Source organism: Pimephales promelas, chromosome 16 (genome assembly GCF_988280905.1).
Source record: "Pimephales promelas chromosome 16, fPimPro1.hap1.1, whole genome shotgun sequence".
NCBI lineage: Eukaryota > Metazoa > Chordata > Actinopteri > Cypriniformes > Leuciscidae > Pimephales > Pimephales promelas.
The window spans coordinates 22241344-22265468 of NC_142784.1; the positions used below are offsets into that span (position 1 = coordinate 22241344).

Here is a 24125-nt window from a genome sequence, read left to right on the forward strand (position 1 = left end):
CTGTCTGTCTGTCTATCTATCTATCTGACTGTCTGCTCACCCATCTGTCTGTCAGTCTATCTGACTGTCTGCTTGCCCATCTGTCTGTTTATCTGTCTGTCTTTCAGTCTGTCTGTCTGTCTGTCTATCTGTCTGCTCACCCATCTGTCTGTCTGTTTGTCTGTCTGTCTATCTATCTGATCGTCAGCTCGCCCATCTGTCTGTCTATCTATCCATCCAACCTTCGACAAACTATTTTAGTTACTGATATGAATCTATTTGAATTGCTATTACTACCTTAAAATTTGTGTTTGAATAGTACATCTTGTTTGCTACCTTAATGTAAATTCAGAACTAAATTTGAACTATAAAACCTGCTAGAGGAATATGAACTGCAATGAGGCCAATCATAGAATGAGCAAAAAAGACAGAGAGGCAGAGAAAGTGATACAGAAATGAAATGAAATGGAGACTGGAGTGAATTGTGTTCAAAATGATAGTTGGGAGAACAAGAAATGCCACAGATACAGTGGCGGCAGTCTGAGATTTAGCCCAGGATAAACCGTTATTTCCCAAGAACAGAAAGTACAACAGGGCTCTGTCAGAATCATAGACAGACAGAGTTGGGAGAAAGAGCGTGAGATAAAGCGTGATTCTCATGATATCTGCAGGTGCTCACAGCACAGCCATGTGGAGGCAGGCCAGCACACATCCCCACGTGGAGTCTCGCTGTCTTTTTCCAGTCTTTCACGCTCACTTTTTCCTGCAGGCTGGGACTGAAAGGGAGTGCTCCGCGGACCTGCCACAACAGTCTCTGAGTATTTTACAAGCCCAGAATGCAGCTCTCTCATTATGCGGTTGGGTCTCTGAGTATTTTACAAGCCCAGAATGCAGCTCTCTCATTATGCGGTTGGCAGGTGTGGATGTGGCAGGGAAGATAACAGCCTTCCTTGTCTCTAGTACTAACTCTCACTCACAGCCAAAATCAACTGCACTCCCAGCTACTGAAATTATGATTTAGAAATACCCTTTACAAACCCAAACTATAAAACAAGACCTTATGAAACATGCCAATGTAATTTGAATGCTATGCAAATGATAGTATTTTTACTCCAAGGCACAGAGCTCTAGATTAATGAGTGATGCTTTCATGTCACAGGCAGCAGCTGTAAAGCCTGCAAAGGCTTTGGTGACAGGTTCAACTCAATAGAAAGTCTCCTAAATATAGAGCTGAATTCTCTAAATCCTGAATAGAGTCATTAACTATCATGTCAAAAACTGCATCTCAGAATATGTACCCTCAACTTTGGAGGTTTACAGTATAAATATGCAAACTATGAAATGTACCTATCAAATAAAACATGCTTTGAATGAATAACATCTGCTAAAATGGGCTCATGGTCAAAACATCTGTGTTGTTTGAGCATTTCAAAGTGATTGTGTTTGTTCAAAATGTGTTATGTGTCATTTCACAAAAATCTGTCTTTAGACAGGCAAGTGAAGGTTGCTCCGAGTGAAGGTGGTTCTGTTTTTCTGTTTCTTATGAGTTGCATAAAAGATTTGCTAAAATATGCTGCTTTGTTTATGTGTAAATGAAATGCAGTATCAGAGCCACCTGACTTTATTTCCATAATTCCATATTTATTATAAGCTCATATTATTAATTTAGTTCTGTCATGTCAATTCTCTGAGTGTTTGGCATGGTAATGGGAATGACAATGTTGATTTGGTATTGGCGGAATAGATCTGCTATGCTGCTGCTGTTAATTATTGCTGCGGCAAAGTAAGTGTACTGCTGTGAGCAAGTAAGACATGCTGCTGCTGTAAAATATAGTGTACATAAATTACCAATAGCAGATCTATACAGGTGGAGGGATTATTTCTGAAAGAACTGCAACTGCTACAACAATACTGACCAAATTATTTTAAAGTTGTGCAGTGAGCTCATTGGCTAGCCACTTTAGATGCATACATTTATAGATAACATACGTTTTATAAAACTGATCCAACTCTAAATTTGATATTACTGCGGCAAGTTGAGTAGCTTGTCCACTGTAAACACCCAAAAATATTATTTCATTGTCAAATTGTTTATTCGCTTTATGCCTATAAGGAAACCCTCAACTGTGGTACAATGGCCATAAAGCATGGCCATATGTGGCTTAAATTCATCATAATACTAGTTCGAAATGGTGGCAGTTACCGACTGTGAGTTGATATAAACCTCATTTGTCAGAGACTGCGCCAAAGGTCTGTTTTTACAAACATTCAGTTCGTTTGTATACGTTGTCCAGCTTCGGGCTTCTCTATATGTCTAAATATTTAGTTTTCGAACATAAGGTTTCTCACATCACTTCATTTTTTCCAGTTCCACAAGATGACCTCACTTGTGGTCACGCTTCCACTCATTCTAGCAGATGTCTACTCACGTTTGTTTTGCTGGTGACAGAGAAGGTGGCTCTGCTGGAGAAACGTGTGGTGGTGGGGCTGGAGGCAGAGCCGCTGGCGGAGCCGGTCAGAGCCGCTATGCTGGGGGCCGCAGACGGTGGAGACTGATGCCCTGCGGTGCTGCTGTTGGTCTGTGGTGGCGCCGCCGATCCTCCTGTGAGAAGTGCGGTTCTGTCACACACCGACCCAGTCAGCATCTCTACCTGTCGGGTCAAGGCCTCTAACTGACCCCTGAGCTGCCGGTTCTCCTGCTGCAGCTGCGCCACGGCTCGGCCTAGAGGTCCGCTCACGTGAATGGACTCTTCCAGTCTGCGTTCGATGCCTATCTTGAAAGCGCTGACGTCCACGTGGATCTCACGCACGGCATCTCGCAAAGTGGTTTCATACCGGGCCAAAGCTGCACAAACCGTCTCCCCTTCCGGAGAGCCCTCGGCCACTGATGCCAACGGCCCTGCGTCCATCTCTTCCGTGAGTCCAGGTATCTTCCTTCACAGTCCAACAACAAATTGAGATCTGTCTCTGATATTTCCCTTTTGAAATTGTTTAAAGTCCCAAATCCATATAGAAATCCAGAGGAAATGACAACAGTGACCTGTGGAACAAAAACTCAGTCAGAAACAAACTTAATTTCCTTATTGAATGAATGAAAACATCTTTAAAGCATAAACAAAATGCAGTCAATTTTTTTTGAGTGTTTACAGACCTTGTGTTTCAGTATGATATTCCTGCTGTAAGTATGTCTGAGTGTGTTCTGCCCGCCGAGCCGTTTTAAAGTACAGCTCTCACTGTCACGTTAATCTCCTACTACTCCTGGAGTCCGGGGGAGGGAGAAGAGAGGGAGGGAGCAAGAGAAAAGAGGAGGAGAGATAGAGCTCCACTTTATCCTGGCTCCCCCTCCTTCTTTCCACTGTATTTGCATTAATCTCCACTTTCACAACACAGTGCTCTGTCTCTGCTCTCTCTCACTCACTCTTCCTCACTCTTTTTTTTTTCTCCTGACAGATAAAGGCCACCGCTCACATTACTCCAGCTCAAGCATATCCCACTGTCAGAGCGGTGCTCTATCAGAAAAGAACAGACACGCCTTTTGTTTGTTTTTTTCTGTTTCACTTTCACTGGGTTCAGAAAGTGGCGGTTGAGGTCAGTATAAAGACGGCACTCTTAAGGTTTTAAAGTACCTGTTTGCACTGCAAAGAGTTACAATATGCGGTTTAAACTGTCCTAACAGTTTCCAGCTTCAAGCAATTTGTCTATCCGCACTGAATGTGAAACTGATTCATGATGATGTCACATAATCACATCCAGTCTGAACATATTATTTGATGTTTAATGAACAGTTATGAGAAGTGAGATTTTGGGTTACCTAATTGTTGCAGAAACAGAAACCAAGTTATTGCATCATGCAGCATTTTTCAGCGAGTTCAGTTGGGACCCTATGGTTGGGACAGACAAATTGTTGGTTAGGAAACATAATGTAATCAGGCTGATTCAATGTTACGAAACGCTATGATTTACTTTTTTTAATTATTTAATAAATATACTGAAATATAAAATGTATATAGAATACACTAATAAACACATTTTATAAAATATTTACATTTGGTATCTTTAATATACACATTCAATAGATTGGGGTAGGTAAGATTTTTTGGAAGAAGTTTCTTATGCTTAGCAAGGCTGCATTTATTTGATCAAAAATAGTTGAAGTTGATTATTGCAGTTTAATATAACTGTTCACTTTTTAAATATACTTTAAAATGTAATTTATACCTTTGATGGCAAAGCTGAAATATCAGCATCATTACTCCAGTCTTCAGTGTGACATGATCCTTCAGAATCATTCAAATATGCTAATTTGGAGCAAAAGAAACATTTATTAGTGTTATCAATGTTGTTTTTTGGAAGCCATTATACATTTTCAGGATTCTTCAATGTAAGTTCAAAATAACAGTATATATTTAAAAACATTTTGGTAAGATTATTTGTCTTTACTGTCACTTTTGATCAATTTAATGCATCCTTGCTGAATACAAAAAAAAAAAAAAAAAAATCAAATTAGGCTGCCTGACAAAACATTTTGGAATCCTCCCTTCTCATTTAAATACAATGGCTAAACTCAATTCAACACAGTAAACAAGGAGGTCATTCCCTTGAGAATTCCCCCCTGTGCTTCATCAGAGTTCAATGTCTTGTCCTTTCCAAACTGACCTTGCGTCCTGTCATAATCATTCAGTCTATAGACAAAATGGAGGCTGATTGGATTTCAGGAGTGTGCTGTTAAGGGTGTAAAGAGGGATATAATGGATCTGGAGGAAGTGGGCTTGTTGTGCTTGTGTCTGTGTTTGTCTTTTGTGGGTGGAGGGAAGAGCTGCAACAGAACCCAGGCAAAGCAAACAGGCCTGATCAGATAATGAGGTACAGGGGGGCTCTGGGTAGGCCTAACGGCCTGTGGCACTACCACTACAATGAGTCCTGGCCTATGGACTGAAATAACTTTACATTCCAGCACACTGTTTACTATAAACACTGCAAGCCGCGGGAGAGCGGAGGTGATTTATAGCTGTACACACTGGGCATGTGCTCATCAACTTTACATAACAGAGCTGTGAGTGAATGAGTCAAAGAGGAAGATGCCATGCTAAGGAATAGGTTATCGATTCATTTTTCCACAAGACATCTTGATCTAGACAGATCGAAAAAAAAAAATTGCTGCTATAGGAAAAGCAGAGATTCTTCAAGAGTTAATCTTGCAACATGTCTTCAACATATGACTTTAAAGTTTGCTGGAAAGTTTCGGACTCTGAAGCAGCTGTTTTTTTTTTTTTTTCATCCCCCGTTAGCCTTCCAAATATGATTTCCATCTTGCAATGATGTCATACTTTCATATCAGGCACGGGCTGTAAATGTCTCTCAGGATCAGCAACAGGCGCTTAGAGGAATAGCACAATTTCGTGCTTCACCCTGGCAGTTTGTTATTATATCTTACGCAGCCAGTATTTCTCTCGTTTCGCTCTTATCTGATCTAAGATACACAGTGGTGATTCTGAGAAGTCCCGTCGAATGAATCAGACATGCTTTTTGGATCAGTAGTGCTGAGAAGGACCAGTGCAAGACCTCACATGCTCATGCAAGCCCTCTATCAGTGGAGGGATCGGTGATAGAGATAACCTGCACAGGTATTGCAACACTGACATGAGAGAAGGATGTGACTAAGACAAATCTAGGACACAATAACTTCTTCCCAAGGAGTTGTTGAGCCCTAGGGATCTCTGGGTGTTGGGAAATGTTATACGATCCTGATATGACTCACCAAATTACGGTGTAAGATTATGTCTGATTTGAACATACTCATGTATGTAGTCACTTTGACAAATTCTTACAAGACTAACAAGTCAGATAAACAATAGTGTCTACTCATGAAAGACACATAATACTTTCAACACTTTCAACAATCATGTAATTATGTTTAACTGTATCCACAGTTTACAAACAACTATATAACAGTTTTTCTTTTCTTTTTACAGCACAGCTTTTTAATTGTTTTTAGGGATGTGCCCGAATAGTCGATCTGTAATTATTATTCCAAAAATAAAATACTATTCAAATTTTACTATGTTGCTGCTGGCCATTAATTCTGTGTGAATCCATGATAAATCCCAAGCACTATCTTGGCGCTATGCGCTGATTTCACGCAGCCGCCATTTTGAAATTGAAAGTGAGGCTCCGGTGGGAAGAACCCCGGGAAGAAGTACAGATAGACAACAATGTCTTGGACTACCAACCTGAAGCTGCTGCCGTGATTTACACTATTGGATGTTAATATCCAATATAGAATATGTATATAGTTCATTCCTGCTTCTGTTTTTTACGCTCTGAATAATATATATATATATATATATATAATTATTTATAAATTAATTTCACTGTATACAGTCTAAAGTATGAAATAAATGTATGTACATTTATAGAATAACTAATTTCTACATTAAACACAACAATATGCCATCGCATTTGCAACTCTCCTATGATTAAAGGCGACAATTCCGGTTTTCTTCCTACCGGAGCCATTTCAAAAATGGCAGCTGTGTGGTGAAATCAGGCTATAATTAAATGCGCTGGGTGGCACTGTAGAGCGTGTTGATTGTATTTCATTACGTAATGTCGTCATCTGCCTTGCGAAGTTTGGAATTACTTAGATGAAAATGATATTACAAAACGGAAGTACTTTTGTATTTGATCACGCAATGTCGTCGATATTACCAGCAAAACTAACTTCTTGATCTCGATCTTGATCTTTTTATGAATGAATGGATCAGTGGTACCATTTTAAAAGCATGGTGGGAAACATGTGGTAAACATAAACTAGGGCAGTCGAGTTAACCACAAATGATCAATTCTACGTCACAAAACTTTAACACACACTAAGCCTGTGAAACACATGGTTCCTTATCCAAGCCATGATGACATAGATTGGAACTTTTCCTGTTCATATCGAGAAAATGTCAAACCATCAGTCTAAAGGAAGAAGTTTCATGATCATCCTCATATGTGAACCCTGTCTGGCTTTCATCTGCAATATAGCAGTTGTCAAACCACTTCCAAAAAATAAAAAAGCCCATCTATTTCACCACGTGTCAACTGTGGTTTTCCCGAAAACAAGTCTGCATGGCCATTACATCAGAGTTTCCATGGGAACCCTGAAGTCCAAACACGTCCAAAAGAATAACAGCCAAATGATGATGTCATGGTCGCTTCAAAGTCAATTTAATTAAGCACACATGGTGCCAAGTGAAAGAGAGAAGGAGAGAAAGAGGGTGAGTGCAAGAAGCAGACGAGAGAACAATAAAACTGATTTAAAGTTATTTTTGTGATATTCTTGGCATTGTCTCAGAAGCATGAGCAAAGAGTTTCTGGCAGGCTGAGCTGGGAAGAGAGTTATAGCTGAAATGTGATTATATTGCATATCTGAACCAGAGGAGATTGATGTCATGCTCTCACAAACCTTTTACATACTTAAACACATCCCTGAGATGGACACTGAGCGGCCTGTCTTGTCCACTCTGGTGTGGCAGTGTGAGCGCTCCTGCTGAAGAAATGCTCTTTCGCTGGAGAAGAGAGAGATGGAAAGAGGGTTGAAGGGTGAAAAGAGCAGAGGTGTGGAGGAGGGGGACACATTCCCCAAACCCCAGCCGACCTCCTGAGATGACTGGCTCCGGATAATTACAGCCCCTTTAGCTTGGAACGGCCAGGATGGGCTGACTGAGCTGTACTTCACTGTTCTGTGCTGATCTCCATTGCTGCACACACACACATAAACAGCCTCTTTTATCGATCGAACCACGCACACACGTACAAATACATACATACATAAGCATGCCTGAGATTACATCCACACCACATCAGAACTCACCGCAACACAATTACCCCCTGATTCAGTTAAACCCTTCGATCAACACTGTACTTATTCTACTGTAGAAATGTGGTCTAGTGGTCTGCTGGGATGTCTTTGCTGTGGAGAAAGTGATCCCGACTCCATCTCATCCATGAAATGAGCCATGTCTTAAGTGGGCTTTGTCTTAAAATGAATAAGTAAACGGAAACTATTGCGACAACAAGTGCAGAGTAATTATAAACCGCCACGTAATGACTTAATATCGCGTTTGGATGGATTCATTTCCTTAATGTCTCAAAACCTCAATATCCTTCCAAATGAAGGAGTCTGTTTGTCATCCTGGTCTAATTAGGCTACACATTGCCTAACATTTAAACAGAATAAAGGGGAATTATAGTGTTCAATGAAAGCTTGCTGGAAAGTAGGTCATCTAATTAAAAAAAAAAAAAAAAAAAAAACTTAACCGAAAAACTCCAGAAAATACAAAACACTGGGGTCCAAAAGTTCAAGACCACATTGAAACATGCAGGGATTCATTTAATTTAAACAGGGAAATAAAAAGAAAGACAAGGAATGTTAAAGATTCGATAGTATTTCTAAATGATAGTAAATGTGACTCTTGTAGAGAAATGTTTGAAATGGAATGATATTGAAATGTTTCTTGAGCAGAAATCAGCAGATTAGAATGATTTCCTGAAGGTAATGATGCTAAAAATTCAGCTTCGGCATCATCAATTACATTTCAATATAAAACATATATTTTAAATCGTGATAATAGTTCATTTGTTTTGACTGTATTTTTGGTCAAATAAATGCAGCCTTGTTTGAGCATATGGAGACGTTCGAAAACATAAAAAAAATCGACAGACCCCACACATTTGAACAGTAGCGTATATGAGTGTATTAAAAGAGGGTAAATGCACACACAATAAAGTCAAGCTCTTGTCTACAAAGCGGAAGCCCCTTCCTGAGAAGCAGGAACTATCAGTCTGTATCCCAAGCCAAGAATAATACTTCAGTAATGATAGATTTTCTAGGAAGCAAGTAAGAGTGATGTAATCGAGGCAACACAAGCCAAAACACATTTTCTGTCATATCCATCTATTGTTTCTGCAATCAGCTCTGCTCTAAAATCTCCCAGGCTCCTTTGCCCTACAGCAGCCTCATAATGCATGACATCATCCTCTCTCTTAACCGTTGGAAGGTGAGGCAACATACTCTTTAATGCACGCACGCACAGACGCAAAAATACACAGCAGTGCACTTGGAAAATCATCATTGGTATTAGTGTCACTATGCTGAAAGTGATGAGCTGGGAAATGTGCACTCCTCTGGAGTGGTTTGGACAGCATAATGATCAGCTTATTTGACCGTGTTCCTGATGAGAGTTTCATGAGCTGTGCTGAGAATGTTCATTTTGGTTTCTCACTTGAGGGAAGAAAAACATGTTTTTTCTATTAGTGGTTGATGTCAGCATGTACAATAGCGGTTTGAAATAGAAGGAGGAAAAAGAGTTTATCAAATAATACAATGAAAACACTTGGACGGTGTGTTACTGATGAATTTCTATTTACTCAATATGTCATATGGCCAGACACTTGACTGGTTCCATAACGCATTGTATACAATAAGACCCCCTTATAATGGTTTGTAATCAAAATTAATTTGAAAACTTGTAATGTAATATAATCTTAAGTTAAAAAGCTTTGTTTTTTATTTCTTTTATTTGTTTAGTCGCCAGTTTCGAATACTGCTTATTTCCAAGCAGTGTTGGATAAACAGTCAACCAAACAAAGGCTTTTGTGAGAGAGAGAGAGAGAGAGAGAATGCAAGCCCCTGTAAAATCTTTCATTTGGGTTGAGCTATTCACCATGACGGTTGAGAGGCCCTTTACAGGCTGAAGCACAGAGGCCTCTCCAGGTGAATTAAACTAGGTGTCTGTGTGTGCTTGAGGGTGTGTAACATTCCTAATTGTTTGAGCACAAAGAGAGTTTGGAATGAACATTGAGAGCGAGCTTCAACATATTATTAGCATCATGAAGTCTTTGGTCACAAATCAGCCTTTGACAGAACACAAACACATCACAGCGGGCCTGTGACTCTGTGAGCTCAGAGCGAAAGTGTTACTGATTTGTGCAATAACAGCTTCGACGTGGCATACGTGCATGTGCTCACCTGTGAGGGATCGGAGCCAAACGTATGTAATCACTCATACACCTGTCACTGCAGTTATAGTATCAGTCTCCAGCAAGAGTCACTGCTTTGTAGCTCATCACCCTGGAAAAAATACAGTGAAATATTACAAGACACAAGTGATACTCTTATTGGTGCAATTCGAGCTGACAACTAATTACATTTTTACTGAAAACGCTATATACTTAAAAATTGTATATTAACTGTCATTTATATTCTGCTAAAAAATGATCTATAGGATATAGACCACTTGGGAGCCTTTCATGTAAACTGTATATGAATATTTGAAAATATTATTCCTGTGATGGCAAATCAAAATTTTCAGCAGCCGTTACTTTAGCCTTCAGGTGTCACAAGATCCTTCATAAATCATTCTAATGTGCTGATTTGGTGCTCAAGAAACTTATGTCACAGGTTAAAGAGATGTGTTTTTAGTCTAGAACTAACTGTTCCAGAGTTTGGGTGCTAAAAAGGAAGTTGCAATTGATTTTGATGTCTAGGTAGGTATTATCAACTGGCCATATTTTTTAGATGGCAATAGATGTGAAAGTTGTTTTATTATTTTTACATTGTTGCATGTAATACTTACAGTACCTTATGGCTCTGAAGCAACCTATTGAATACACCTTCCAGTTAATAGTATCTGTGGTATTAAGAGCCTTTAGAATGTTTAAAACTTATAGAAATTAAACAACTGAATTAATTTATTTATTTAACTCTCATATGGTCCGACCACCCCAAAAGAAGAACACATCTACGTAGTGGAGTAAAAAGTACAATATTTGTCAAATGCAGAAAAGTTAAAGTAAAAAGTTTCCAGAAAAGAATAATACTCAAGTAAAGCACAGATACTCAAAAAGTGTACTTAAGTACAGTACTTGTTGTTTGTTACTGTCCCTCTTAATGTAGGCCATGTTTAATAGAGGGAGATAATGCAGTGTTGACAGAACCAAGCTCATGGTCATATGTCCTGGTTTTAGTGAACTCTATCTGCTGCATTTTAGACCAGCTGGAGTTTATTAAGCATCCAGGGCATCTACCCAGTAGAGCATTACAATAATCTAGCCTTGAACTCATGAACTAACTTTTCTGCATTTGTCACTGAGGATATATGTTGTAATTTAGATATATTTTTAAATGCAGTTTAATAGATGCTAGAAATGTGGATTTTAAATGAAAGTTTGGTATCAAAGAGCACACCCAGGTTCCAAACTGACGAACAAGACTTGACAGAGCAGCTATCGAGACAGTTTTCTAGGTTATTACGTGGAGGTTTATTGATCCAGTAATTAAAGCCTCTTTTTTTTTTTGGGGGGGGGGGGGGGGGATTCATTTTTCCATCCATTTTTTTACATATCAACTATATATTTGGTTAATTTTGTGAATTGGTTTGTCAGAGCGTGAAAAGATTCACCTTAACAGTGGAAACTAATGCAATGCTTCCTAATGAAATCTCCCAAGAGTAGCATGTACTGGGTGAAAAGCAACGGTCCTAGTACTGAGCCTTGCGGTACTCCATATACTGAAATGATAAGACATCTCTTCATTTACTGCTACAAATTGATAACGGATAGATAATTGAACTATACCAATGCAATTCGACTAATGCCAACATATTTTTGAGTCTATTTAAAAGAATGTAGAGGTCGATAGTATCAAATGCTGCACTAAGATCCAGAAACACTAATAGAGAGATACAATCACGATCGGATGATAAGAGCAAATCCTTTGTAACTCTAATGAGAGCTGTCTCAGTACTATGATACAGTCTAAATTCTGACTGGAAATCCTTGCAGATACTATTTCTTTCTAAAAAGGAACACAGTTGTGAGGATACTTCCTTTTCTAGTATTTTTGACAGAAAGGTCTGTTTTAATAAGAGGTTTAATAACCACCAGCCTATATGTTTTATAGGTGCATATCCTAATGACAAAGATTAATTAATGATATTAAGAAGAGGATCTATGGCTTATGGAAGACTTAATTTTGATGATTTAACAAATGTAGACAATTCTTCCTCTCCTTTAGAAACAGAATAAAATATCTTTACTGTCACATATGATTAATTGAGTGCATTCTTGCTGAATAAAAGTATTAATTCAAAATAAAACAAAATATTTGTGTTACTTTTAAACAATAGTGTATATATAGTTGAAAATAATTAATGAGGTCTATTTCATCCTGGATGACTTCACATGACAGTATAGAAGGCTGCATTAGATTAAGCTTATTCTTTGAGTTTACTTGACTTGCATGTATGGTGCTATTAATATAGAACATTCATTACCTTTAATGTCTAGCTTAGCAGGTGAGGAGAGACCCATGGACAGATAGCAGCAGAAGTAGGATAGGCCTGGATAAGGTAATCTCCTAGGACACAAATCATTTTCAGTGTGAGGCAAGCAGAATCAGAAAGTGACAGTTGACCCAAAAACGTAAATCTAAACCTGTAAATCCTTCTTCTGTGAAACACAAAACAACATATTTTGAAGAATGTCCATTTTTGTTTTAACCCCACTGACTTTCATTATAATGACAAATGTGTGGTGGTGAACCTGCATGTCTACTGTTTGGAATGACAGGTCGGAGAGGTCAGGCCTTGCGCTGGAGAGATGTGGCGACTGCTGGGCGTCTGTCACTGTTCACGATAAGCCCGGTGGATGGGTCTGGCGGACTGTAGAGGTACAGGAGATTAGACATAATACAGAGAGCCGAACAGAGACAAGAAAGTGTGTCGGAAGAAGTTGGATTCTTCTTACACTGGTCGGAGATAAATTCAGCTGTTGGTGTTTCTGATCTCAGATCAGTCGAATGCAGACGTGAACAGAGAAGTGGTGTTGAAAGATGATGTCTTTCCTTTCCCTCTGGAAATAATCCCTGTATGAATGAAAATGAATGATGAGCAGTAGGATGAGAATCAGCAGAGCTCTCCCACACACCGCTCCGAGACATTCTGTCCTGGACTAGTCCATTCCCTACGTCTCCACACCATTTACTATGGGGCGACTGTGCTGGACATGCTTTACCTCTGACACCATGGTGGACGCAGTGGGAGGTTCAATAAAGTGAGCCATTGCTATATTCAAAACATATGATGAGGAATGGGAGATTTAGACGTATTAACTTGACTTGCCTCTGGCCCCCAGACTTATCCTTCTGTGTGTTTCTCTGGAACTTTTGGACCTGTGGACCTGTAAAAATCTAAAAAAGACACACTTTTCAAGATATACTTGAATCACAGGACAATTCTGCAATTTTGTGGCCATGAACTAATGTCATTTCCATCACATCTGAAATCACCATTCACCATGTAGTGTAAATTATAGTAATGGAAACTTTTTTTTTCTCTAAAAATAATGGCAGGCTTCTTTGTTTTGGATAAGCTATTTTCATAACTAGCATTTTATGTGCCCTTAATAGAAATTATTTCTAAAGCATATATATAATGCATATCTATAATATATAATATATATGTATTATCTTCTTTTTCAATAATCCATTTCACTTGGATGTCTATCAAAAAGTTAAAGAAATGATATGTTGGTGTATCAACTAACATCACAATTTTAAGAAAAATCAATGCCCCTGTCTGTATTAATTACTATTATTGTAACCTTTATTTTTCCAGGAAAAAAAGCACACTGATATCAAAAATCTCTTTTACAAGAGCATCCTGGCCAAGACTGACAGACACAGCTTGTGTGAGTTTAACAGATAACATCCAGCAATACATACACATATACACACACAAGCAAATCAAATCAAATTTCAATAGCAATACATAACTAGATAAAACGTCTACAGCCTGATGTTTTTTTCTCAAGCCTAAATCGTTTAAAACTACTTTGAAAATGTCCAATGAAACCAGCTCCCTAAATTTCAATGTACTTTGCAAATTATTCCAGGCAGGACATTTTAATGCCTTTCCCCCAATTCAGTAAGTACCACTGGAAAAGACAGTAAGAATAATTCATGGGACCGTAGGCTATAGCTACAAACATACTTTTACAGAGATGTAGGTATAAAGATATGAAGGATGTAGACCCAGGATAAATTCATAAATAAAAACATGCCAGTGTTTTTGTCTTCAGATGGACAAAGCAGACCAAAACACAATGACGAGTGAGGGTTTAAAGATTTGTTATGAACCTCAGAGCACCATGATAAACAATTTCTAAAGCATATAAACACTGTGAAGATGCATGCATATTTATAACATCACCACAGTCCAGTGCAGACATAAAAGTGGCTGCAACAAGACTCATTTTTGCCTCAAAGGAAACTTGGGCATGAAACATTGATTTGAGTTTGAAATATTATTATTTTTTTTATAAAAATTGTATTACGTGAAAAGAAAGAGATACTAGCACAATGTAGGTGACTGTCTGCCTGGCAGAATGATCAAATACACTTTAGAGGTCATTATGCAAAAATATTTGATCATGGAATCTTGCGACCAATCAAAATGAAGTATTTCCGAGAGCTGAGCAATAAACTTCCATATTAAATGAAAAGAACGAACACAGAGGCCTGCGACGGGCGCCAGAGCTATTGACGACTGTCTATATTGCAAACACACTTGATTGAGCTGACAGGAGCACACAAACACTAAATGACTAATGGGAGAAAGATAAACAATGTTAGGGAAGACAGACAAGGTAAAGAGATAGAGAAAATGACAGGCCCCGAGCAGACCTGATAAAAAGGTGTGGATGACTTCATTTCTCGGCACTAGGTCCACAAGGCCTACGAGCAGACTGGGGTCAGGGGAGGGCAGTGGCCTTCAAGGCTTTACTATCCCTACCCGTTTTAATGGCTGGGAATCTGCCCTGCTGACCCTTCTCGTGTAGCGCTGCAGGGGAGGGTGTCTGATCCCCACCTTTGACCCCTCAGCTGGTCTTCTCTTCTCTCTCCTCAGTCAGATCTGCGCAAATCACACCACATCATAGGAATCAGATTACAAGCTGGAAAAACATCAAGAGCAGAGTATGATGCGTTTTACCAACAAACCACTCTTTGAATCTGCTACATTCAAGGACGGTCACAGATTTATTATTGGAGTTCAGCAGGGGAATATCTTTGGGATCCTAAAAATCCTCCCTACTGCAGACTCGGCCACCTTTAAATTACAGTATAGTGCTGCAATATAGAGGCGAGCTGTGCGGATGTCAGAGTCGTCACTCGGTTTGCGGCGTCAAATTTTTTCCTGAAGCTCACTTTCAGCTGACAGCTTCATCTTTAATCACCTCTGCATCTGGAGAGCCAAATGACTGCAGGAAAAGCCTGGCGATATTTACTGGCAGGACTCGGAGAACATAATCATATATGATCTACAGCTTTGAACGATTGCTAAGCATTTTAGTATGTCTGCTCCATGACATCATGACCGAGTGTGCACTACACAAACATGTGGGATACACAGGCCAATTTTCTAATAAGGCAGCAGGGAGGGTGTGTGTGTCCTGTGCACGTAGCAGTTGGCTACATGGCTGTTTCTCTTATCTTCAACCCTTTACATTTTTCCAAGGTGTGTTTTTGTTTCAGCTAAGCACTTTCATCAGGTTTTGTTTTCTTAGTTGGCATTCATTTAGCATGGATCCACAGGCTAGTTCCACAGACGGCGTGGAACAATTATCCCTTTTGTTCTCTGTCCGTGCTGCCCGCTTTACAGAAAAAACAACAACGGCCTCAGGCGATATGAGTTTAGGTATATGTTGCATGCTTACCGACTTAACCGATAAACACTACATCAAAGCAATGGTTGCTGAGAGACAGTAAACTATTATCATCAAGCTTTGAGCCCCTGAGACCTTTATATGCCATAGCCATTTTCATTCATGCCATTCTCATGATTCCAAGTGTTGATGTGTTAGATCCCCTTTAGACAAACTCCCAAACCATTTAAACTTATCTTCAGACTAAGTTCATCTTGGACTGATATTATTAGCAAGCCGTCTCCCACAGACTCACTTTATAATTAAATGCATATGATAGTAAATGTCGTATTGTATATTAATTCACCGTCCCTTTGAATTCATTTCTTAAAAGATGCTTTGGGGTCATTACAGTTCATTAAAGTGATTTTTAATATTTCTTCAAAATAAGTCTATCAAAATAATCTGATGAAACAAATATACACTGCCGTTCAAAAGTTTGGGATTGGTAAGATTTTAAATGTTTTAAAAAGAAGTCTCTTATGCTCACTATGGCTGAATTTATTCGATTAAAAAAAAGAAAACAGTGATATTGTGAAAAAATTTTTTCTATTTGAATATATTATAAAAAGTAATTTATTCCTGTGATATAAAGCTACATTTTCAGTATTATTACTTATTACTTGTCACATGATCCTTCAGAAATCATAATTTGCTTATCAAGAAACATTTATTTTTATCATCAGTGATGAAAACAGTTGTATGCTTTTTTTTCAGGATTCTTTGGTGAATAGAAAACTCAGTTTTCTATAATCTCATAACTCGATTTTTCTCACAGTTATCAAAATGGTATAAATCATATTCCAGATGTTAAACTGTTTATGTCTGCGAACATACTTAATTACACAGCCATAAACTCGTTTATATCTTGGTAGTATTTAAAAACATTTTATTGCCAGACCAGCTCACCAGGCCCACTTAACCCCAACATCTGTAATGATGAAGCACTGAAGGACCTTAAAGGCCAGGCATGGATTTAGTTAAACCTCTATTTAGAGCTGGACATCCCAAAACTATAAATAACCATGACACTGATGTCTAGCTCATCTCTATCCTGATCTTTACTACACATATCGGTTCTTCACAGGTGTCATTAGGTGCTGTCAGAAGACACAGTGTCTCAACCAACTATCTCACACTCTAAAAATAATACAAGTCGTAATGTCAGCTATAGTCTTGGCAGTGCTGGGAGAAGCCCGAGCGTAGAATTAAGGAGGGTGGAAAGACAGGAACGGGAGAAATGAGCGAGAGAGGTTCAAATTTAAAAGGCAGAAACCTCAGACAGATTGCGTGTTGCGAGCACAGAAGTCTTTCCGTGCTATTCTATTTCACCAATTAAATGTGAGGGGTCTGACGGAGCATGAAGCCAGTGCTCTCACCAGAGAACCAAAAAATCCAAGGGAAAGAGTCTCTTTTGGATCTTCACGCCACGAGACTTCAAACACAGGCCACACAGGCCAGGACATCGCAGGAAAAATAAACACACACAGTCAGAGACACAGGACAGGAATGGGAAGCGGGACATTTGGAGAGGAAAATAAGACAGGATAAAAAGACAAACAGTCAAATAATCCTGATGATAAGGTGAAGAATTAGGGAAAAAGGCGAAAAGTGTGTTGAAACGTTTACTGGAAAGCTGGAATTTTATGGGAGACAAATGTCTAGCAAGTTTATTTGACACAAATTAGGTCTGCTAAGACAAATGCTGAGCAGATACTCTCTAAAGTAGTAGACCATCTGGTACAGTCAGGAGAACAAATTTGCTCTGCATACAAACACGTAACCACAACTTAAACTCCCCGTGACTGGAATGATGCGATATTAAGCATCAAACTCCCTGATGTCTGAGAGAGCAGACTATAAAGGTAATAAATTATGTCCTTAAAGAAATAGTTCACTAAAAAAAATGTAATTTCTCATCATTTACTCACCCTCAATTGGTCCCAAACCTGTATGAGGAAATAGAGCAGCTGAGATACAATAGAAATATTGCCTTGGAAACTAACTGAAATAAAATTAAGTTTAAGTATTAAAAATTACACACAGAAAACCCAACATTTTTTTACTTAAAAAATTAAGCTAAAAATAAATATTTTAAAAATAATAATAACTAAATACAAATGACAAAAACACAAAAAAATTACTAAACCTGAAACTAAAATGAAAACTGAAAATATAAAAATAATATATATACACATTTTTTTTAACAATAGATATAAAGGCATATAAACAATAATAAAATAATGTTATTAATGGAGTATTAATAGAGTAATAGAGTAGCCTAAATACACTGTAAAAATGAATATACTTTATCTAATCAAAAAATAGTGGCAACAGATAACAAGCAATATTATTAATTAAATGTAACAAATTAGAATTGAGTAATAATTAATCAAATTAATTCATTTAAAATGAGTAAAACAACAACCAAAAAAAAAAAAAAACCAACAACAACAACAAAAAAAACATAACTTTAAGTCACCATTATGGTGATCGGTGTTTGTTTTAAAATTACTGTTTTCTCCTTTAACATCAGGTGTCTTCAATGTTGGCAATATAAAATAAAGAGTTCTTAATTAATCTTTGACGTCTGTCTGTTAGTGAGATATTTTTGTTACATTTTTTGGTGTAAACCTTACTCATTTTAAATGGTTAACTTTTAAGGAATAATTTGATGAATTATTACTCAATTCTAATTTGTTAAATGTAATTAATAATATTGCTTTTAATCTGTTGCCACAATTCTATTGATTCGATAAAGCATATTCATTTTCACAGTGTATTGACAGTTTAATATTTGGGTGAAATGTCTCTTTAAGAGCAGGTTAATTGAAAATCCTGTCATTGTGCCTGAAAGTCCATTAGAGAAATATTTATCCCCCAACTATGAATAACCAATTCATCCATTATTGATTTCCCCAGAGCACTGACCACCACAAGCAATCACATGGCTCTGTATTTCTGGGCTTTGGAAACAAAACAAGCCGTTGCCTCAGTTCTCTTTGGATTACAACTCCCAGAGTGACCAGGCCTGTTTGTTTTTAAATCCCTTCGGTGGTGAAACCAGGGCCACATGGTCACCATCACCAATTGCAGCACAGGTTCGGAGAGGGTTAATTCGTTCAGCGTGATTGATTAATTAGTGTTAGAAAAATCATCTAACTTCCACAACCCATTAGCCGAAATAAAAACAAGTCACTGCCGAATGCTGTTTAAAATGCCAACAGGTCGAATGGAAACTGACAGGTCTAATAACGGATCACGGGTCAAGGGCAGGCAGCCCATCATTTATGCAGTTGGTGTAATAGAGACTGTTGATTTCTCAAGGCATAAGCCTCATACGGTCCCAGGGCAGCTGTTTCTGTAGAACTGCAAAGCTTGGCTGAGCACTGACCTTCCTCTAGCTACTGACCCACCAGGCACGCTAGTTTCCAATGAGCCCAAAGAGCATCACCACAGGATAAACCTTCAGATAAAAACAAAAGCTAGTTTTTCTCCGCCATTGCGTGCACATGAGTCTAAAGATTCTGAATTCACATACAAGAATCCTTATAATGGCCCCATTGTGCATTTGAAGAGAGCTGCGATGAGAGAGAGTGACAGAGAGATGAGGAGGGCAGAATGTACCAAGTGCCATTTAGGAACAGCTGCCATTCCGGAGTGAAGTGTTTATAGTTTAGATAACTGGGAGTCAGGGAGATGCCTCGCAGGGGGGCTTCGTGTGGTCCAGAGATGGGTATTTAGCCAAGAATACTTCAAAATCCCACAGGCCTCAGAGAGCCACTGGTGTTGGCTTTCACCGCAAGCAGAAAAAAGCATCGCAAACATCCCACAAAGTTCTCTGAAGATGGACATATTCCAGTTGGAAAATTCAACACAGATTTTATTTATATCCTAAACATATTTACACATTCAAGTTTCAAGTACATTATTTGAAGCATTAGAGGCATATTTTATTTAAATATCTCTTTTTTAAAACCTCTTTCCCCACACTTATTTTTCATTTATAACTCAAATGATAAAAATCAACAGTGCACTTTGCAATCATGAATTACTTGCCAAATTGACATTAATTACAGACGTGCAAAAGCGATACAACCCAGAAAGCAATAAGTAAATTCTTCTTCAGATTTTGGAGAGCCACAGTGCCTTATCGGCCATTGTAAACAAGGACATTAACCATGATATCTAGAATTACATCTCACAACACACTCATTTTCCCATGAAGAGCACCTGATCTTGGCGAATGCAGCAGCAGGAGATGGCGGGATGAGGGGAGAGAGAGACAGATGGAGGGAGGGAGGGATGTGTTGTCTGTTTCCATGACGGCGTACTTTAAAACCTCAGGCATGAGCTCTCAAAACCTCTGCAGTCAAGAGACACAAGGTAAACGTACAGCGTGTGAGACTGGACATATGGCAAATATACACACACACTTACGTCACACTTCCACATATGCCAGTAATTACATATACATGCACACAAAGACGTGTAAAACACACACACAAACATAAACACTACAGAGAACCTATTCATCTCATTCATAATCAGTTATATACAACTGGAGACTGTGTCAATTTGCACAAAATATGCTATTGTTGTAACTCTTCTATTCTTTAAAGCTATCTCTCACCTTTTTTGCTGCATTTTGTCCTAAAACAAGAGAAAGTATTAAGAACATTAGACTTGGAAGAAATAAATAAAAAACTAAAAGGTGAAAATGTTTTAGTTCAAGATAACATTTAACATTTCTTTAATTATCAGCCACACTGTCAACTGATGGCAAATAATTGGGTTTGGGAGATAGGATGTGGGATGCGGAGATCAAAACTGTGTTTTCCAAAAAGAAAAATAATTTAGGAGTGGATTTAACATCAAAATTCAACGTCTAATATTAAAATGTATGTTTTAATGTAACCTCCCTTCACAAGATTAGTTTATGCAGTTTTAAATTATTTATTTGATCGAATTTAAAGAGCAGGTTCATGCTTTTGTATTGTTCTAGTAATTAGTAATAAGTAATGCATTACTTTTTAGTGAGAGTAATTAAAACAGTAATCAAATTATTTTGTTGAATATGGAATTAATAGATAGTAATTAATTACTATTTAGAGTAACTTACCCAACACTGCGTATAATAAATACATTTTCAATAACGTTATTGATATAAAATAAGAATGTTATGTTAGCTCCAAATGTGACCATATTGTTCAAATAGAAAGATAAGTTGCATTTTGCAGTTAAATTTTGCAACAAACATTTAAAATGTGGGAAACACAATATAATCCAAAGGGATTTATGAACAACAAATGACTTACTTGTAAGACACCGCAGCGCATAATAAAGAATTACTACCATTAAAATTATGAATCCAATGACTTTGATATACCACATGGTAGAGTCAGGTTCTGTGATAAAAAAAGAGAAAGAAAGAGTTCTGAAAATCAACCAAAATGGTACATTATGCCTGCCACCTAGTGGTTATTTGTAATATTTAAAGGATATTTAGGTACTTTCCAATTGTGTGAATAATTCTGTGTTTGTGTTGCATCTGATTCACCTGTAACTATAAGGTTAAAGCTCTTGCGGATGGGAGTGAGCAAGGACTTATGGGAAACTCTGCACGTGTACTTATATCCAGAGTCCTCCATGCTAGGCTGGAGAAGGAAGAAGGCTGAGAGCGAGTATGTGCCATCTTGATTAAGTCGATGACTTGAGTATAGAACATTCTTCAGGAACAAAGGTGTAGGGCTGCCGCCGAATGGTTCACGGTACCACTCAATGTTTACGTCCAAAGGATAGTACCCCTCTGCATCGCATATTAGCTTCTGGTCCGTACCAAGTGTTATAGACAAGGTGGAGCCCACATTCAGAGACACACGGGGTTGTTCTGTGCAGTTTGAAAGGGAAAAAATAAGCATTAAAGTGATAGTTCACATGAAAAAAATTATATTCCTCCTTATGTCGTTCCAAACTCAAAAGAAGACATTTTGAAGAAGATTTTGACTGTTTTTTGTTCATGCAATGAAAATCAATGTGGTCCATTGACATTCACTGTGTGGAGAAAATAATCACTGAAACATATGTCAAAATATCTTCTTGTGTGTTCCACAAAGGGTTTGGAATGACAAGAGGGTGACAGATTTTTCGGGTGGAATACCTTCTGTGATTCCAATGCTTTAATATTTGAAACACTTGTAATAATTGAAACATGCATTTTCTGTAAAGCTGCTTTGAGACTAAATGCATTGTAAAAAACGCTCTATACAAATAAATGTGAATTAAATTTAATCTCACCACTTAGGCTAAGGGAAATATCATGGCTGCCATAGAGAGGAGGAACCATCACAGAGCAGATATATGTGCCCTCACTTAGTTTTTTAGTGGGTGGAAGTTTGAAAGAGGCGTTTCCAGCGGGAATGGCCTTGACAGCCACTCCACTACCTTCACTCTTCCCTGTGCGGCTGAAATAGCTAAAGAGTTTGCTGCGCTCCCCGTGTCGCTGCAGTCTCCACTCCACTGTTGCATTAGGCAGTTTATGATCCACTGCAAACTGACAGTGCAGGGTTGGCTCCTGCAAGAATCCCACCTCCACGGAGGGAGTCCGGGTCAAAACAACCATCGCAGCTGAAAAACACATAGGCAAGAGAGGATGAAATATTAAAATGTGGTACAGAAAAAAGTAAAAGTATCCCTTGATTGCAGTGGCATGCAGTGATGTTTTGAAATAAGGAGGCATTTATGATTTCAAAAAGAAAAGAAATGAAAAGTAAAGTAAATTAATGTTCAGTTACACTTAACACATTATTCAGGTTAAATAAACAACTTACACCATCAAGAAAACAACAACCAATTATGTATTTTTACACTAACAAAGCAAATGAAGCATTTTTAACTTTATTTAAAAAAAAAAAATAACTATAAAGAACGCAGTAACATTTTTTTTTCATGTTATTGAAAATTCATTAATCTTCAAATTGCATTCAGATCATCAGTTATCAAAACTCTGTAAACACTCCAGGTATCATAATGATCACAGACACAGATTACCTTTACTTTCACCAAACTGATTGCTCACTAAAAATCCTCACAGATCATGGTTTCAAGTCATTTCAAGTTTGAATGTGATATGACAAAGCATTGATAACAAGTTGAATATTGGCATTGTTTTAATTTTGGACAGTGGGTTACTTTTAGGAGGGACTGCCTGTACCTGAGGTTGTCAGGAGATCTCTATCATTAACTGTTAACCATTGTAGATAGTCCACCTGTCCACCTGCAAAAGCCGTAGGTGTGTGTCTGAGGAAGGTGGTGATGGCGAACAAGCCTTGTGTATGGCGTATCGTACAGGTGAACCAGACGTCATGATCTTGCGCTCCTGTAATAGGCCAGCGCATTACAATCCCTCCAGTGTTGTATCTCCGAGTCTCACAGTGTAGTGTATCCTCATCACCCTCCAAATAACGCCTCATATCCACTTTAGAGCCTTTATGAGACACAACACATGAACACAGTATATTAAAGAGAAATAGAAATAATAAGGTTACAACTTCTAATAACTTTCCCTTACCTGTGATGAGGAAGGTAATAGTAGGATGTAAAGGGCTGTCACCAACATTACCAAACTGAATCACAGCCTCTCTATGGATATACTTGGTTTCTGTGTGGCCCTCTTCATTTATAGAAACTTCCTCGTCCACAAACTGACAAGGAAGCCATTTCAAATCATGAACCGACTTTGTCCCATTTACACCTGTCAAAACAAACAAATCAGTAAATACAGGGAATAATAACAGGATCCACTTAAATGTAAATGAAATTGAAATGTGAGGCTAAAAACTGAAAACAATAATAGGCCCTGACAAGTAAAGCACAGTTCCCAATTTAAACCCTCTAATAGTTATTGCCTTCAAAATATTATGGATATAGTACATAATACTTCTGTTTAATTCGATCATTTTAGATTTATAACACAACTTTTGACATAGTATAACATAATACGAGCAAAGGAACTAACGTTACAGGAAATATGATGCGGTGACTCTGCACCAATTTGTAAATACTTTTATAATTAGGCCTACCTAAGCATAAAAGAGCTAGAGTAAGACCAAAAGTCCAAAACATAATGTTAATCCTCGTCCTCAGGACAACCATCCGCATTTCCAAAAACCGCCATGCAAACATGTAAGTTATACTTTCTCTTTCGTTTCGCTTTAAACTGATTCGAGTTCCGTTCAGTCTTAACTGAACAATTCGTTCGTTCACTTCCACGCACTGAATTGTAGGCTATTTTAGTTGATATTTGTAGCGAACTGAATGAACTCTGACAAATTGTGTAAAAATGACACATTTTAGTAAGCATAATACAAATTTGTGTCGGTCACTCACAATGAATGATA

The 24125-nt window shown here is 38.0% G+C and overlaps 2 protein-coding genes across 8 annotated transcripts in view; both read right to left on the minus strand.

The window, feature by feature from the left end:
* Positions 1-15112, minus strand: part of smtnl2 (smoothelin like 2) — a 29565-nt gene extending 14453 nt beyond the window's left edge. The window contains exons 1-11 of one of the 6 annotated variants that reach the window (XM_089121226.1): positions 15023-15112; positions 12772-14936; positions 12568-12686; positions 12300-12382; positions 9995-10096; positions 7622-7724; positions 7430-7532; positions 4198-4277; positions 3791-3860; positions 3131-3488; positions 2409-3019 (exon numbers count right to left, since the gene is read on the minus strand). In XM_089121226.1, coding sequence (XP_088977352.1) covers positions 2409-2888 — 480 coding nt within the window. In that variant the 5' untranslated portion in view covers positions 2889-3019; positions 3131-3488; positions 3791-3860; ... (6 more) ...; positions 12772-14936; positions 15023-15112. Of the gene's footprint in view, positions 1-2408; positions 3020-3130; positions 3489-3790; positions 3861-4197; positions 4278-7429; positions 7533-7621; positions 7725-9994; positions 10097-12299; positions 12383-12567; positions 12687-12771 lie in introns of all 6 variants that reach the window. The other 5 variants (XM_089121224.1, XM_089121227.1, XM_089121228.1 and 2 more) reach the window with 5 other exon arrangements.
* Positions 15113-19592: 4480 nt separating this feature from the next.
* Positions 19593-23955, minus strand: LOC120478931 (tapasin-related protein). 2 transcript variants are annotated; one of them, XM_039671131.2, is made up of 8 exons: positions 23808-23955; positions 23297-23479; positions 22940-23212; positions 22024-22353; positions 21287-21616; positions 21045-21134; positions 20360-20379; positions 19593-20092 (listed from the first exon to the last, which is right to left on the minus strand). In XM_039671131.2, exons 1-8 carry the CDS (start codon positions 23908-23910, stop codon positions 20084-20086), a joined length of 1338 nt encoding a protein of 445 aa, XP_039527065.2. In that variant the 5' UTR covers positions 23911-23955; the 3' UTR covers positions 19593-20083. The 2 variants fall into 2 exon arrangements, with proteins under 2 accessions (XP_039527065.2, XP_088977356.1); XM_089121230.1 differs by lacking the exon at positions 20360-20379.
* Between the last annotated feature and the right edge of the window lie 170 nt (positions 23956-24125).

Coding starts and splice junctions, on each gene's coding strand:
- LOC120478931 (XM_039671131.2), bottom strand. CDS start 23,910: ATGTTTGCATGGCGGTTTTTGGAAATGCGGATGGTTGTCCTGAGGACG. Junction 21,617..22,023: donor TATTTCCCTTAGCCTAAGTG/GTGAGATTAAAT, acceptor CAAACTGCACAG/AACAACCCCGTGTGTCTCTG. Junction 20,380..21,044: donor TGCGCTGCGGTGTCTTACAA/GTAAGTCATTTG, acceptor CTCTTGTTTTAG/GACAAAATGCAGCAAAAAAG.